The sequence below is a fragment of the Somniosus microcephalus genome, chromosome 17 (genome assembly GCF_052327205.1).
Source record: "Somniosus microcephalus isolate GS21.2 chromosome 17, FLI_Smic_1.0, whole genome shotgun sequence".
NCBI lineage: Eukaryota > Metazoa > Chordata > Chondrichthyes > Squaliformes > Somniosidae > Somniosus > Somniosus microcephalus.
The window spans coordinates 37,977,659-37,994,955 of NC_141003.1; the positions used below are offsets into that span (position 1 = coordinate 37,977,659).

The 17,297-nt window shown below is 47.7% G+C and overlaps 1 protein-coding gene across 1 annotated transcript in view; it reads left to right on the top strand.

Moving 5' to 3' along the window:
• Positions 1–13,339, top strand: part of ccdc87 (coiled-coil domain containing 87) — a 147,471-nt gene extending 134,132 nt beyond the window's left edge. Inside the window, exons 16-17 of the mRNA XM_086010195.1 lie at positions 7,317–7,459; positions 12,058–13,339. Of these exons, the coding sequence (XP_085866321.1) occupies positions 7,317–7,459; positions 12,058–12,216 (302 nt within the window). The 3' untranslated portion in view covers positions 12,217–13,339. The remainder of the gene's footprint in view (positions 1–7,316; positions 7,460–12,057) is intronic.
• Positions 13,340–17,297: the final 3,958 nt, after the last annotated feature.

Genomic DNA, 17,297 nt, shown 5'->3' on the forward strand with positions numbered 1-17,297 from the left:
GAGAAGGGGAAGTGCAAAGAGACCTGGGTGTTCTTGTGCACCAGTCGCTGAAGGTAAGCATGCAGGTGCAGCAGACGGTTAAGAAGGCAAATGGTATGTTGGCCTTCGTAGCAAGAGGGTTCGAGTACAGGAACAAGGATGTCTTGCTGCAATTGTACAGGGCCTTGGTGAGACCGCACCTTGAGTATTGTGTGCAGTTTTGGTCACCTTATCTGAGGAAGGATGTTCTTGCCATGGAGGGAGTGCAGCGAAGATTCACCAGGCTGATACCTGGGATGGCAGGAATGACGTATGAGGAGAGATTGTGTCGATTGGGCTTATACTCACTGGAGTTTAGAAGATTGAGAGGGGATCTCATCGAAACCTATAAAATTCTGTCAGGCCTGGACAGACTAGATGCAGGATGGCCGGGGAGTCCAGAACCAGGGGTCATAGTCTAAGGATAAAAGGGGTAAGCCATTTAGGACTGAGATGAGGAGGAATTTCTTCACCCAGAGAGTGGTGAACCTGTGGAATTCTCTGCCACAGAGGGCGGTGGAGGCCAGTTCATTAAATATATTCAAGAAGGAGTTGGATATATTTCTTAAGGCTAAAGGGATCAAGGGATATGGGGAGAAGGCAGGGACAGGGTACTGAATTTGGACGATCAGCCATGATCTCATTGAATGGCAGAGCAGGCTCGAGGGGCCGAATGGCCTACTCCTGCTCCTATCTTCTATGTTTCTATATTTCTAACATGTGCAGAGCCTTAGTGGAGTCATTGGCGCATGAACGCATCACCACGGAAAGGATGGCTACCTCCGTGGAAAAGATTGCTACCTCCATGGTAAGGCTGGCTACCGTAGAGGAGAGGATGGCTACGGTAGAGGAGAGGAGGGCTACGGCCGAGGAGAGGAGGGTTATGGCCATGGAGGCACTTAGTCGCCAGGGTATGGAAAACATGGTGAGTGTTCAGAATAGAATGACATCTCTTGAGGAGCGATGGGCATCTATTGAACACAGAAACCAGACCTTCATGGAAGTCCTTCTGAGTAGGACTTCCAGTGCAGATACGGGTCCCTATGGCCCCCATGATGTGCAGCAAGGTACTCTCCAGCCACTTGCAGGTGCTGAGGGGGACCTGACCCATGAGAGGGAGATTGTTGGCACACCTCAAGGAAGTGGGGGCGCCTCTCCACGCGCTCACACTTCCATGCCACTGCAGAGCCCTCGGTCAGAGCCCCGCCGGAGTCCACACCGAAGTGAGATAGGCGTCTCAACCCCTGCACAGCCGCAGGAGCAGCAGACTGCTGGCGAGCCCTCACAGGCTCACCACCCCAGAGGACGCCCGCCAAAGGTGTCGAGACAAGAGCAGCAGGAAAGTCAGCAAGGGGGCTCCACATCTGCTGAAGCCATAGGGGAACCACTACGTAGGAGCACGCGTAAGAGAAAAATAAAGCACCACTAATCACAAGGGTAGTCACTTGGGTGAAAAGTTTTGTATATAGTTATTATGTCATCAGTATCATGTTTATAAAAAATCTGATGGCAACTGCTGCAGTTGTGGCGTGTGTCATTTGGCGAATGGGGATTTCACACTGAGGCCTTAGGATTACTTGCAGTTGTCAGGATGCTGGTCAAATAGGTAGGAATGCGTCGGGTTTGGCCATTGTCCATGCTCAGGTAAGAAGCAGCGAGGCTACAGTGTTTGATGTACTAGGCTAAGCAAATCTGGCCAGGATGAGTGCGTTCCTTGCATCCCAGGCAGCAATGTTCTCACGTAATGGTGCCGCTGGTTGATGGATCTCTGCAGGATGGTCGTTTTTGCCCTCCTCCTCCTTCTCGGCATCATCTTCATCCGAGACGGGTCTGTGAGGAGCCACTTGGTCCTGAGGAATCTGCAAGCCACGACGCTGTGCCATGTTGTGAAGTACAGAGCAAACCACGACGATTTTGGAGACCCTGGCTGCTGAGTACTGTAGGGCTCCACCTGGTCCATCCAGGCATCTGAAGCGCATCTTCAGCAATCCGATGGTTTGCTTGATAATGCATCTGCTGGAAATGTGGCTGGAGTTGTAGCGCTCCTCAGCTTCATTGGTTGGTCTCCTCAACGGCGTCATTAGCCAAGTCCGCAGGGGATAGCCCTTGTCTCCAAATAGCCATCCCTGAAGTTGGTCTGGCGGCCTGAATAGCGGAGGCACAGTAGACTGGCGCAGTATGAAGGAGTCATGGCAGCTGCCAGGGTACTTGGCACAACCATGCAAAATCACCTTCTTGTGGTCACACACCAGCTGAACGTTAAGGGTTTGGAAGCCCTTGCGGTTGACAGAAACTCCTGGATTGCGATGGGGTGCCCTAAGGGCCACATGTGTGCAGTCAATGATGCCCTGCACCCTTGGAAAGTCTGCCAGCTGAGCTAATCCACGCGCTCGTGCCCTCGCACTTGCGCGATCCCTGGTGAAATGGATGTGATTGTGCGCGAGGGCAAAGAGGGCATCAGTTACCTGCGTGATGCAAGTGTGTGCGGCCGCCTGGGAGATGCCGCTGATGTCTGCTGCTGATCCCTGGAAGGAGCCTGAGACAAAAAAGTGGAGTGCGGTGGTGACTTTGATGGCCACTGGTAAGGAGTGTCGACCTGGTGCTCTGGGCTCCAGGTCTTGCTGCAGCATTGCGCAGATGTCAGTCACAACCTCTCGCGAAAGTCGGAGCCGCCTTTGGCACTGCTGCTCAGTCATGTTGAGGTAGCTGACCCTGTGTCTGTAGACCCTGTTTGGGGGGTATCTCCTGCGCCGACGGCCTTCCATGCGCTGGCCCCTTCTGGCCTGTGCTGCCTCAGGTGGGTGAGCCGCAGCCTGTCACTCCTGCTGCTGCTGTTGCTGATGCTGCTGTTGCTGGTGCTTCTGTTGTTGCTGGATTGCTGCTGCCACCTCTGCTGCTGGAGATCCTCTAATGCCAAGAAGGGAAGGAAAAAAAGGCCTCCCATGCTTCTGGTAGATGCCTCCGTTGAGGAAGCGCTAAGTGAGGGTGGCGAGAGGGGCTTCCCAGGAGCTCACACTGGAGAAGTGTGTGAGGCTCCAACCTTCCACAGCTGTGCCTAAGCCTGGAACAAGTTGCCCCAAGCCTGAAACAAGAAGGTCCTGCAACCTACAAATGATGTCTGATTAAATCTCTTTTTTCCTGATTGACCTGCAGCTGATAGTCAGCAAGCCGATATTGTTCACGCCAGGTTTCATCAGCGGGGTTCCCACCAGGCATGTTTAATGTGGGAAAAGGCTGAAAATAGCAAGAGCCCTTTAAAATGGCATTATAAATGCCAATTATTGGTGATTAAGGTGCCTGAAGACCAGTCCCGCCTGCTGTGGGCTGGACTGATTCGGGTCGGACAGAAATGCCTGGGTGAAAATCGGACGGGGCGGGGAATCAGGCGGCGGGGGGGGGGGTCGCAACCCCCTATTTTTGCGATTTTCCCCCCCCCCCAACATGCCTGAAAGCCCGCCTGACAGCTCCAGGAAAATCGACCCCTTTGTTTCTGTCTTCACAGAGGAAGACACAAAAACCTCCCAGAAATACGAGAAAACCAAGGGTGTGGCGAGAATGAGGAATTAAAAAAAATTATTATTCGTTAAAAAACAGTACTAGCAAAATTAATGGGACTAAAAGTCGATAAATCTCAAGGACTGGATGACCTACCTCCTAGGGTTTTGAAAGAGGTGGCCATTGGGATAGTGGACGCATTGGTTGTCATCTTCCAAAATTCTATAGATTCTGGAACGATTCCTGCAGATTGGAGGATAGCAAATGTAACCCCGCTATTTAAGAAAAGAGGGAGAGAGAAAACGGGGAACTACAGACCTGTTAGCCTCACATCAGTAGTTGGGAAAATGCTGGAATCTATTATAAAGGAGGCAATAACTGGGCACTTAGAAACTAATAGTAAGATTGGGCACAGTCAACATGGATTTATGAAAGGGAAGTCCTGTTTGACAAACCTATTGGAGTTCTTTGAGGATGTAACTAGTGGAGTAGACAAAGGGGAACCGGTAGATGTGGTGTATTTGGATTTTCAGAAGGCCTTTGATAAGGTCCCACACAAGAGGTTGGTGAACAAAATTAGGGCACATGGAATTGGGGGTAATATACTAGCATGGATTGAGAATTAGCTAACAGACAGAAAACAAAGAGTAGGGTTAAACAGGTCTTTTTCAGGATGGCTGTAAGGGGGGCATCTTTTAACTGGTTTATGGTAATTTACCTGGCCAGCAGCCTTTGCCTCTGAGCTCTGACCAATTCCAACCTTTTACCTGGTTTACGGTAATTCACCTGGTCAGCAGCCTTTTGCTGCTGCACTCTAAACCAATTTACAAACAGCAGTTTCGAATCACTACCCCTCCTTCAGTTCTGAGTGGAGGAACTTATAATTAATGATATTAAAACGGACAAGTGGTTTGGATGAGAGAAAAATCAAGTTTTATTACCTAAATAAACTACAATCAAAAGAATAAACTATACCACACGAACACAGTAATTACAGTAAAACTATATAACAGGGGGTTGCAGACGGCGAAAACGAGGGATAAAATGGCTCCAATGTTACTTAAACAATCTTAGCTATTACCCTCAAATCACCACCCCTAACTCCTGCTAGGTTGCCTTGTTGAGGAGTCAGAACACCCTGCTCACCTGTGGTCCAGCGAAGTAAAAAGAGAGAGAGATAGCTTCTCAGCAGCTATCTTATATACCTGGTGAGGTCCTGCCATTCTGCCCTGCAAGGGCTGTGTGCAAAATTCCCACCCAAAGGGTCCAATACACAAGAGAAAGCTGTGATTGGCTAACTCAGAGTGGTTGGACTGGGTTAATGTGTCTTCCGGAGCTCCCTGGGCTGAAACAAAAGGGAAATACAACTGCTCTATTGTCCAGAATGCTAGGTGATTTAAACCCATTCAGTTCTTAAACGGTTCCCATTCAAGATCCAAAAGTCCCTTCTGCAGTTTAGATGTATCCACTCGATATACAAACAAATGCTAATAGCATTCAATTGCTTTATAAACAAAGCATTGTCCTGTGGTCATCTGGAAACACAATTGATTGACAGTCTTGAGTGCTTAGCAAACAAAGTTCCTTTGTACATGCTGGCAGTTTCAAGCACTCGATCTTAGAGTCAACATTGTAGAATGTTTTGTAAACAGACATCGATTGTCCTGCTGCAGGGGGGGTGGGGACTCCCCTTTGATTGGCAGCTCCATTGAACCTTACTTCCAGACACAGAAAGCTGCTTTCCAAGTCTTTTGGCTTCGGCCATGTGGTGTGACAGCCATTTTTATCCCATGAAATTTAAAAGCACAACGCCCAGGGATTCTTTAATCAAAAAAATTAATCTTCAGAACTGTAAATTATTGCGAATTCTTACAGGCAGGCTGTGACTAGTGGGGTACCACAAGGATCAGTGCTTGGGCCCCAGCTATTCACAATCTATATCAATGATTTGAATGAGGGGACTAAATGTAACATTTCCAAATTTGCTGATGATACAAGGCTAGGTGGCAGTGTCAGTTGCGAAGAGGATGTGAAGAGGCTTCAAGGGGATCTTGACAGGCTCAGTGGGTGGGCGAGAACATGGCAGATGGATTATAATGTGGATAAATGTGAAGTTATCCACTTTGGTAGAAAAAACAGAAAGGCAGAGTATTTCCTAAATGGTGAAAGATTGGGGAATGCAGATGCTCAAAGGGACCTGGGTGTCCTTGTACATGAGTCACTGAAAGTGAATGTGCAGGTGCAGAAAGCCATTAGGAAGGCAAATGGTATGCTGCCCTTCATTACAAGAGGATTTTAGTACAGGAGTAAAGAAGTTTTACTCCAATTATGGTTAGCACTGTTGCCTCACAGCGCCAGGGACCCGGGTTCGAATCCGGCCTCGGGCGACTGTCTGTGTGGAGTTTGCACATTCTCCCCGTGTTTGCGTGGGTTTCCTCCAGGTGCTCCGGTTTCCTCCCACAGTCCAAAGATGTGCGGGTTAGGTTGATTGGCTATGATAAATTGACCCTTAGTGTTAGGGGGATTAAATACGTGGGGTTACGGGGATCGGGTGGGATATGTGTCGGTGCAGGCTCGATGGGCCGAAATGGCCTCTATCTGCACTGTGGGGTTTCTGTGATTCTGTGATAGGGCCTTGGTGAGACCACACCTGGAGTACTGTGTACAATTTTGGTCTCCTTATCTAAGGAAGGATATTCTCTTGAATTCAGAAGAATGAGAGGGGATCTCATTGAAGCATACAAAATTATTACAGGGCTTGATAGGGTGGATGCTGGGAGAATGTTTCCCTTGGCTGGGGAGTCTAGAACCGGGGGCCACAGCCTCAGGATAAAGGGTAGGCCATTGAGGACTGAGATGAAAAGAAATTTCTTCACACAGAGGGTGGTGAATCTTTGGAACTCTCTACCCCAGAGGGCTGTGGAGGCTCAGTCATTGGGTATATTCAAAACAGAAGTTGACAGATTTCTGATTAGTAAGGGCATCAAGGGATATGGTGATAAGGCCAGTGAATGGAATTGAGGCAGAAGATCAGCCATGATCTCATTGAATGGCGGAGCAGGCTCAAAGGGCCGAATGGCCTAGTCCTGCTCCTATGTCTTATGTTCTTAGATATTTAACAAAAATGGTTACTCTAGCATTTGCACAATCCCAGTAATTAACTCAATTTTTGTTAGCTGTACTTTCAGAAATATATTAATTTTGTCATCCATTACTCAACAAAGAACACTTTACAGCTAAAAGCAGAAACAGCTGCAAAATGCATGGCATTCAGCACCTGTAAATAGGAAAGACTGATTATTTCAAATTGTCACTAAGAGTGAGGAAAGGGATGAGGAGATATGTCTTTACCCAGCAGGTTCTTGGGTGTTTTGTGACAGGGAATAGTTGAAGCAGAGTCTGTTGCCGCTTTTAAGAGATTAATTGGATAAATATTTCAAGCTTTTGAAGATTCAGGGCTATGGGGAGAGAGCAGGGCATTGTGATTCAATTTAAATTGTTCTAGAAATTTTCAGACAGACATGATTGGCCGAATGGCCTCCTATTGTGCTGTGAAAGTTTATGGTTTTATGAGATTTTCTCAGATGCTGACTGATCTGTACATGTCCAGCCTTTTCTGTTTTTACTGTGGACTTTCAGCAGATGCAGTATTACTTTACAAAAAAAATCTTCCTCTTGTTACTTGCTATTATTGCACTATAGGGTATTGAATAGCACCTTTATGGAAAAAGCTGACTAAATTCTACCTTTCTAGAGAAAGTTGATGGTAATGCTGCACTATTTCTGCATTTTGTGTGTTACAGGTTCCTGGGGTACTTCATCTGCGAGATTAAAAGAGTCCCAAAAGAGGGATAAGTTTTATTCTAATATATCAAAAATTGAAAGTCAATTGTCAAAAATTTTAAAGAAAATGAAAAACAATTTTGAGGATGTAGTTACCTTCAAGGTAGAGGTGCCATTGTACAATAGCAATAAAATCTTTGCTTTCTGTGTAAGAATAGTTGTATTTTTGTGCTGGGAACTTGTATGTTTATACCAGATATACCATTTAAATAAGAAATTCAGACAATGTTATTGGACATCACTATTTTAATGAAATTTCCTGTTTAAACTGTATATAAGCTTTTGTGTATCAGTTTATTTGTTCAAGAACTTAAGACTTAAAGGCCTAGAAATTGGGTTGATAGCGCCGGCGCTGAGCGCCTAAAGAGACCTAGAATTGGGGCGATGCCCTATGTTGGGGCGGACGCTATGAAGATAGCGACAACTCAGATATTGACTATACATTTAGCGCCTGCGCTAAGTGTTTGCGCGCGCCCGCGAGCGCAAGCAGTTCATGACGTCATTTCAGTGTGCAACGCCTTCTAGGAGCGCCTGAGCGCATATTGGGTGGCGCCCGGAGCCTTAGCGCCCAGCGCTATTAGTGACAGTTCGGAGGAGGGCTAACAGGCCCTTCTTGGAGTAGGGGGGCGCTATTTAAAGGGGACAGCTTTAGTGCAGAATCTTCTGCCACTTGGCCTGCTCATTGCGATAGTTGCTAGAGAGAGTTGGCGAGCTAATGTGGAGCGGAGTTCTGGGAATTTAGCTTCACAGTACTTGGGTCCTTCAAACCTGTCCGAAGCACTTGCAGCACTACACCTAAAAGCCTTTTGACCAACTGGCATCGGAATGAGAGCTTGTTTGGAGGGCGACGGCCTCATCGCCCAACACTGTGAAGGGGCAGAGAGACGGCGGGAGAGAGGGCCGGGATTGGCCAAAAGGAGGAGGGGCAATGGAGGTCGGCCAATCCGACGGGAAGCTGCGAGGGTCTTTAGGCAGCAGGTGACAAGCCTTGACATGTCGGAGGAGCAGTGTTTGGGAAGGCTCCGATTCTGGAGGGACATTGTTACTGATCTGTGCCACCTGTTTGGTCAGGATCTGCAGCCGCGTGAACGCTGCAGAACCTCTCTGTCCGTGATGGCTACACTGACTGATGGCCTCCATTTTTATGCCAACGGATCCTTTCAGTCAGCCATTGGGGACATTGTGACTGTCGCTCAGGTTGCAGTCCACTGTTGCATTCGGCAAGTTACAGAAGCCCTTTATAGGCGAAGGCGTCAAATCATTACCTTTCCTCAGACCCTGCACAAGCAGGCGGAGGGCGCGCAGGGTGTCGCTTCTATTGCGGACTTCCCCATGGTGCAGGGGGCGAGTGACAGCACACACGTGGCTTTGAGGGCGCCATGCCATCATCCTTAGGACTTCCGCAACCGCAAGGGGTTGCACTCCCTCAACATGCAGCTGGTCTGTGACCACCGCCAAATCATCATGGCAGTCACCGCGCATTTCCCAGGGTGCAGCCACGATGCCTTCATCCTGCGGTTGACCTCAGTTTGTAACCTTTTTGAGGGGCTGCCTCGAAGACGAGGCTGGCTTACTGGGGACAAGGGCTATCCTCTCTGGCCATGGCTGATGACAACACTCCGTGTGGCCGACACCCCAGCAGAAGAGCTGATCAGCAGCGGCCATCAGGTGACCAGGCACAGTAAACAGCACACTATTGGTGTTGTCAAAAAGCGTTTCCAATGTTTGGAAGATTCGGGGGGATCCCTGCAGTACTCGCCGCAGCAAGTGGGACACATCGTCGTCGTCTGCTGCATGCTCCACAACTTGGCGAATCAACGCAACCAGCCAATTCCAGCTGTCCTTCAACGACCAGCAGAGCAGGTGGAGGAGGAGGAGGAGGAAGAGCAGGCGGAGGAGGAGGAGGAGGAGGAGGAAGAGCAGGCGGAGGAGGAAGAGCAGGCGGAGGAGGAGGAGGGTGAAGAGGAGGAGGAGGAAGAGCAGGCAGAGGAGGAGGAGGAGGAGGAAGATGGAAGGGCTGCTGAAAGTGGAAGGGCCAGACGTCAGAGGCTCATCTGGACTCGTGTCGAGACCCCTGTGGCGGAATGATGAGAGTCTTAACTCATGCGCACTTTGGATGTTTGAGGGCCTCTGAATGCCAGCATCACTGAAACTAGTCACATGCACCATGCCACATTGAAACTTCTGTTTATTGGCACAAAAGTCTTTCATTACAGCTAAACAACGTAATGTCAACAGAAACCATAACTTTCAAAATAACTGTGAACTGTTCGGCAAAGCCGCAAAACTCAACAAACCTTCTGCAAATATAACAACAGGTGAAGGTGTCCTTGAATTTGGACAAACAAACGTCTCAGCACCTCCCTCTACAACTGGCCCCTTGAGGGAGAACGACTTCTCTTTCGCGGCCGGCCCCTTCCCTCCCTGCTGCTCCTACGTAATTGGACCCCAGTGGCGGCCTCAAGGCTGGGGGACGCCTGCTGACTGTCTGGAAGTGCAGAAGCCCCTGAGGGACGGCCTGGCCGACCTCTGGGCTTGGAGGGTGCGGCGCAGGATGCTTGATGTGACCATGGCTGGAAGCAGTGTGGCCTGCAGGTGGTGGCAGCTGCAATGCAGGCGTCCCAGCGCTGGCATGTGCAGTGGTCTCCTGCCGAGAGAGGACACCTGCACCATGGTCGGACGACACACTGGCTATCTGAGGGGAGCGGCTCGGCTCATCCGCCACAATCGCATGCTCCACTGATTGCTGGCCTTGTATGGGACTGGAAGGGCCCGGGGTGATCCTAACTGATGCAGAGAGGGTGGCTACAGTGAGAGATCGCATTGCGTCAATCTGGCTGTGGAGGAGCCCAGCAAGTGACTGCGTGGCAACAGTGAGGACCTGTGTGCCAGGTGCCAGTGCTTCGGAGAAGGCCTGGACAGTTCTTCCCATTGCTTCGGACAAGCCAGGTGCCGACCGCTCCACTGCCTCGGACAAGCCCTGCACAGACCTTTCCAGGGATTGTCCGAAGCCCTGAACAGTCCTTTCCATAGCCGACTCAAAGCCATGGACAGTCCTCGCCATTGTTGGGCCGAAGCCCTGGATAGTCCTGTCCATTGTTGCCCCGAAGCCTTGGATAGACCTTTCCATTGTTGCCCCGAACACCTGCAGAGTCCTGTCCATTGTTGCCCCAAAGCCCTGGAGAGTCCTCTCCATTGTTGCCCCGAAGTCCAACATACTCTTAGCCAATGAATCTATTGACTCAGGCATCTTCTTGACTGCAGCCATCAGCTCCGTGTGTCTGACCCAGGCCTGTTTGCTCATCTCAGCCAGGCGACGCACCTCATCTGCACTCTGTGCAGCAGTCATCACGACCTGCCTTGCCCTCCGGGGCAAAAGGACAGGTTTGCTGAAAGGCATGCCAGATTGCGGCAAGGCTCTGACATGGCTGCACACTGAGGATGCATGCTGGCGGGGGGACCAAGTGGAAGGCAACAGGTGAAAAAGGTGAGAGTCTTACCCTCGCTGTCGGTAATGGGGTTGGCAGATGCAGTGGTCACAGGACCAGACAGACGTCCTCCAAGTATCTGGTGCACTCTCTCCTCCAGATCCGTCAGAGTGACCACTTGTGGAGGTCCGCCACCGGTTCGACGCTGCTCCTTTCGGATCATCGCCAGCTTGGACTGCAGGGGAAAGAAGGGGAAGTTCTGTAACATGATGCCTTGAGAGATCATCGCATGCCCCCCATGGTGCAAGAGCCCTTACATGAGGCCTTGAGACATCTGTCCATGTGTGTGCCCAGAAAGGGCCATGGGTGCATGCTGACAGATGGCCTTTGGGGCACCATTGCAGCAGGGTGCCCGAAGTCAGCTGCAGATGGAGGGAATCAGAAGATTGCTAAACCATCACTCACCCTAACGATCCGTGTGAGGTCGTTGAATTTCTTCCTGCACTGAACAGGGGTCCTGGTCGCCATGCTGCTGGAGTTGACCCTCACAGCAACCTCCATCCAAGATCGTTGGTAAGCCTTCTGATTCGGACTCTTGCCATTATCCGGATACAGGACCTCTCGACGGCGTTCAACTGCAGCCACCAACTGGTCCAGAGCCTCAGTGCTGAAGCGCTCTGCTCTCTGTCTAACCTTCTCCATGCTGAACAAGTTTGTACCGCCAGACAAGGGCGAGCGCCGAATCTGAGGCCTACAGGGCGTTGGGTGTTGAAGCTCAGGCTGACTGACCCACCCCTTTAAGAGCCGGCCGGCCCCTGGAGGTCTCGTGGTTTCCCGTAATTGAGATCACCTGCGCTGCGCCCGTCCGCATCAATATTGAGTAGCGCCTGAACTTTTGCGCCTTAAGAGCACCGTGCAATGGCTGAATTAGCGCCTCAATCCCCTTTGGGGGCGATGCAACCCAATATCTCGCCAGGCAGCGATAACTTTCGTCTGGCTATAAACTTAGCGCTCCGCCAGTTCTAACGCCTCAAATGAGGCTATACCCAATTTCTAGGCCAAACTCTAGATTGTTTTTAGTTAAGGCTAATTCTTAAGCATTCTGAATAATAGGTTAAACTATATTTTTTTCTATGGAGATAACAAAATAGTACAAGCAAATTCTTTTCACTTAGTTTTCCTTCAACTTTGTCGCTCCATGCTAATTCCTGTGCACGGTGTACTTGCCTGCTATTTTCCTCCAAATGATGTTTTATCAAACCTCTGATTACAGGGCCGGCCATATTTAGAGAAAATGCAACGGGACAAAGTGGAGATGCTCTTCTGGCTGCAGCAGGAGCGGCGGAAATGTATTCTTCAGAGAGCCTCAGCCAACAGACCCATTACACCTAAATATTCTCCCCTTCAGTCCTGCACCTTCGCAGATTTTTGAAGGATTGATATACTTTGGAAGAGAACCCCCTCCGACCCCCAGTTCTGCTGTCCTGCTGATTAAAGGCATCCTTCAAGTAAATACCTGCTGTAAATGTGTACAATGGAGGTGTCATGAAAAGAGTTACTACAGTGCAGAAACAAAGAGTCTTGCCCCAGTATTGTTATACTCTGTGTTTTCCCCTTCTTATTGGTTCCTGGTGAGATGCATTTTTCTAAATGCGCAATTTTCAGATTTTGTAATGAAGTTTTGTTCTTTAACTATCTCAGTTGCCTTTTAGAGGAATCTTGATTTCCCCCCTCCCTTTTCTTTTAAAGTATTTTTGAGGTTCACAAACCTCTTTCTACGCTTTGTTAAATGGAATATATACTTTCCTCATCCTGTATAATAGCCCTAAGTACATTCAATTTTTCTACTGTTGTTTTATTTTTAAGTATAGTTTTCCCAGTTAATAGTGCCAAGATTTTTTTTTCATAGTTCCAACTGTTTTTCTAAATTCTCTACCATCACATAGCTGTTTTAGGTCAAGCATCTTCCTTTTTTTGGAATCTCTGCTTTCGCTCAATGGTATAGCTGGACCTTATTGTAACTTTTCCATTATGCTTAGTGATGCTGATAATATGTATATTAGATGAGAATGTGGCAACTTGGCCTCCACCACCAACTTTGGATGGTTTTGTGTCCTGAGTGTGTATTCAGTTAAACTCCGAACATTGATTTTTGGACCTCTTGTGTCAAATAGCTGTTTCTTTCTCAGCTCCATGTCTCAGATAACAGACTCAAGTTCAGAATCTGGAATTTTGAAGTGAGCGTTTTTTTTTTGCTTCTGCATTACTTGCTCCCACCACCGCTGCTGACAGAACGATCATATTCTGAAGGTTCCAGTGCCGCCTCTGTATCATCCATTGCTATTTCAATCTTACTACCTTACATGTACGTGTCTCCCACAGCAGCCAAGTGAATATATGTGAGAAGAAAACGTTTATGAACCCAAGTAATAAAATAGCAACTAGCACAAGAGAAAACTTGATGTATAAAGTTTGTGACATCTGTCACAGATAATAATTGAATTTAACCCATTACAGGGACAAAAATAAACTGTTGTAAATATCTTGAATAATAACCAATTGAATTTGGCATTTTTTGTATTGCAGCTATACTTTCATTTAACTGTCAGTGCATTCATACAATCTGTGCTATTTATTGTAGATTGAGTACATTTTGCACTAAAATTTGTTTTATAAGAATGGCAAGGAATGAATGGTTTTAAAAACATTATGCAAGAAAAGATTATAATCTTGGGAGCATGTTCGGATCTATTGGCATGTGACGAATGGCTTGTGTAGCCATCAAACTGGATTTAATGTGTTGATTTATGTAGCTAGTGAGTACAGAAATAGGAAGATAGAGCAGATGAATGTGTGGCTGGAGAGATGGTGTAGGAGGGAGGACTTTAGATTCCTGAGCAATTGGAACCGTTTCTGGGGGAGGTGGGACCTCTACAAGACAGACGGGTTGCACCTCAACGGGAACGGGACCAATATGCTCGCGGGGGCGGGGGTTGCTAGTGCTGTTGGGGAGGGTTTAAACTAGCTTGGCAGGGGGATGGGAACCTGAGGGTAGAATCGGAAGGGAGAAAGCCTAAGCTGGGAATAGATGATAGGGGTTCAGGTAAAGGGGTATTTAGGAAGGCAAAGAGAAAGGAGAAGGCAATAGTGCAGGGCAATGACAGGGGTAACGATAACCAGAAGCATAAGAGTGCACCAGAAAATAGAGTCAGAGTAAGGAAAAATGATCAGGTAAAATTAAAGGCTCTTTAGCTGAATGCACGCAGCATTCATAACAAGATAGATGAGTTGATGGCACAAATAGAATTAAATGGGTATGATCTGATAGCCATTACAGAGACTTGTTGCTAGGTGACCAAGGCTGGGAACTGAATATTCAGGGGTATTTGACATTTCGGAAGAATAGGCAGAAAGGAAAAGGAGGTGGGGTAGCTCTGTTAATAAAGGATGAGATCACTGCTGTGGTGAGGAATAATATTGGCTCAGAAGCTCAAGATGTAGAATCAGTTTGGGTGGAGATAAGAAATAGTAAGGACAAGAAGTCACTGGTGGGAGAAGTATATAGGCCTCCTAACAGTAGCTATATTGTAGGACAGAGTATAAATCAAGAAATAATGGGGGCTTGTAAGAAAGATACTGCAATAATCATGGGCGATTTTAATCATCATATAAATTGGATAAATCAAATTGGCAAGGTTAGGCTTGAGGATGAGTTCATAGTGTGTATTCGGGATGGTTTCTGAGAGCAATACATTGAGGAACCAACCAGGGAGCAAGCTATTTTAGATCTGGTAATGTGTAATGAGACAGGATTAATTAATGATCTCATAGTAAAGGATCCCCTAGGAAAGAGTGATCATAGCATGTTAGAATTTCAAATTCAGTTTGAGGGTGAGAAACTTGGGTCTGAAACTAGTGTCCTAAACTTAAATAAAGGCAATTACAAGGGAATGAAGACAGAGTTGGCTAAAGTGGACTGGGAAAATAGATTAAAGGGTAAGATGGTAGATCAGCAGTGGCAGACATTTAAGGAGATATTTCATAAATCTCAGCAAAGGTGTATTCCAGTGAGAAAGAAAGGCTCTATGAGAAGGATGCACCATCCATGGCTAACTAAGGAAGTTAAGGATGGTATCAAATTGAAAGAAAAGGCATACAATGTTGCAAAGATTTGTGGTAGGCCAGAGGATTGGGAAATTTTTAGAAACCAGCAAAGGATGACTAAAAAAATTATAAAGAGGGAGAAGATACAGTATGAGAGTAAACCAGCAAATAATATAAAAACAGACAGTAAGAGCCTCTTCAGGTATATAAAAAGGAAGAGAGTAGCTAAAGTAAATGTTGGTCCCTTAGAGGATGAGACTGGGGAATTAATAATGGGAAATAGAGAAATGGCAGAGACTCTAAGGGCTTGATTTTCCAAGCCCTGGGGAGGCGGATTTGGAGGTGGGAGTGGTGGAAAAATTGCAGAACCGGGGGGCAGGAACCCATCCCGCCCCAACCCGCCTCCGTGCAATGTCCCAGGAGGCGGGTACCTGACCTGTGCTGGGAGCCACCTCCCCGAGGTGGGAAGGGGATTAGTGCTAATTAACTGCCTGTTAACAGGTAGTTAACAGGCAGTTTTTTGCCTAATCCCTATTTTTAGCCCTGAAGTATGGGCTGTCCGACGGCTCCGAACCACGCCAAGTTAGCGAGGCGGACCATCGGTCTGCAGGGGTTGGAGGGGTCGAGATGTCCGTTGTGCAGGTGAGTAATGGGTGCATGTGTGCAGAGGTAAGTGTGTGAGGTAAGTGTAAAGTGTTTTAATAAGTTTTACTTACCTTTACTTTCTCCTGCAGGCTTCCTTCCTTCAGTTCTCGGGAGTCCCTCAGCTCACCGGCACAGAAAGCAGAATGGCCGCTGAACTGTCAAAAGCTGCAGCCTCTGCTTTCTGGTCTGGAGAGCTCTCTAACTGAGTCTGAGTAGAAGGACTCAAGTTAGAAGACAGACTGTCAGCGTTTGACAACTCCACAGAGTTGTCAAACGCTGATTTTTCATCTGTCAAAAGCTCTTGACAGATGAAATGTCAATCGCTGACGTCACCAGTAACCAGGTGTCGCTTAATTGGCCTGCTGAGCCCGCTGGGCGGGCTTAACAAGGTCAATCAAGGGAAAATAGCGTGGGTTGGCCACAAGTCGATGGAGGCGGGACTACAACCCAAAAAGTGGGAGTCCCGCCTCCAAAAGCTCCCCATTGACAAAATCGAGCCCTAAACAATTATTTTGGATCGATCTTCACAGTAGAAGACACTAAAACCATCCTAATAATAATAGATGATCAATGGCTATAGGGGGGGGAGGAACTTAAAACAATCTCTATCACTAGAGAAAAAGTACTAGGCAAACTAATGGGGCTAAAGGCCGACAAGTCCCCTGAACCTGATGGCCTGCATCTTAGGGTCTTAAAAGAAGTGGCTGCAGAGATAGTGGATGCGTTGGTTGTAATCTACCAAAATTCCCTGGATTCTGGAGAGGTCCCAGCGGATTGGAAAACCACAAATGTAATGCCATTATTCAAGAAAGGAGTGAGACAGAAAGCAGGAAACTATAGGCCAGTTAGCCTAACATCTGTCATTGGGAAAATGCTGGAATCCATTATTAAGGAGGTAATAGCAGGACATTTATAAAATCATAAGACAATCAAGCAGAGTCAACATGGTTTTATGAAAGGGAAATCGTGTTTGACAAATTTGTAGAGTTCTTTGAGGATGTAACAAACAGGGTGAATAAAGGGGAACCAGTAGATGTCGTGTATTTGGATTTCCAGAAGGCATTTGATAAGGTGCCACATAAAAGGTTACTGCACAAGATAAGAGCGCACGAGGTTGGGGGTAATATTTTGGCATGGATAGGGGATTGGCTAACTAACAGAAAACAGAGAGTCGGGATAAATGGGTCATTTTCCGGTTGGCAATCAGTAACTAGTGGGGTGCCGCAGGGATCAGTGCTGGGGCCTCAGCTGTTTACAATCTATATTAATGACTTGGATGAAGGGACCGAGTGTACTGTAGCCAAATTTGTTGATGATACAAAGATAAGTGGGTTAGTAAGTTGTGAGGAGGACACAAAGGGGTCGATTTTCCCGAAGCTGTCGGGAAGAAGGCGGGATTACAACTTTCGGGTTTTAGACCCGCCTACATCGACGTCCGGCCAATCCGCGCGATTTTCCCTTGATTGACCTTGTTGAGCCCACCCAGTGGGCTCAGCAGGCCAATTAAGGGCCACCTGGCAACAGGTGACGTCACAGACTGCAATTTCATCTGTCAAGAGTTCTTGACAGATGAAATATCAGTGTTTCACAGCTGTTTGAAGCTGCCAAACACTGACAGTCTGAGTTCTAACATGAGTTCTTCTGCACAGACTCAGTTAGAACTCTCAGCAGCACTCAAAGCTGAAGGCTGTCACTTTTCACAGATCGCAGCCATTCAGCTTTAAGTGCCAGCTGAGTGATGCGCTCCCGACGCCTACAGGAAGA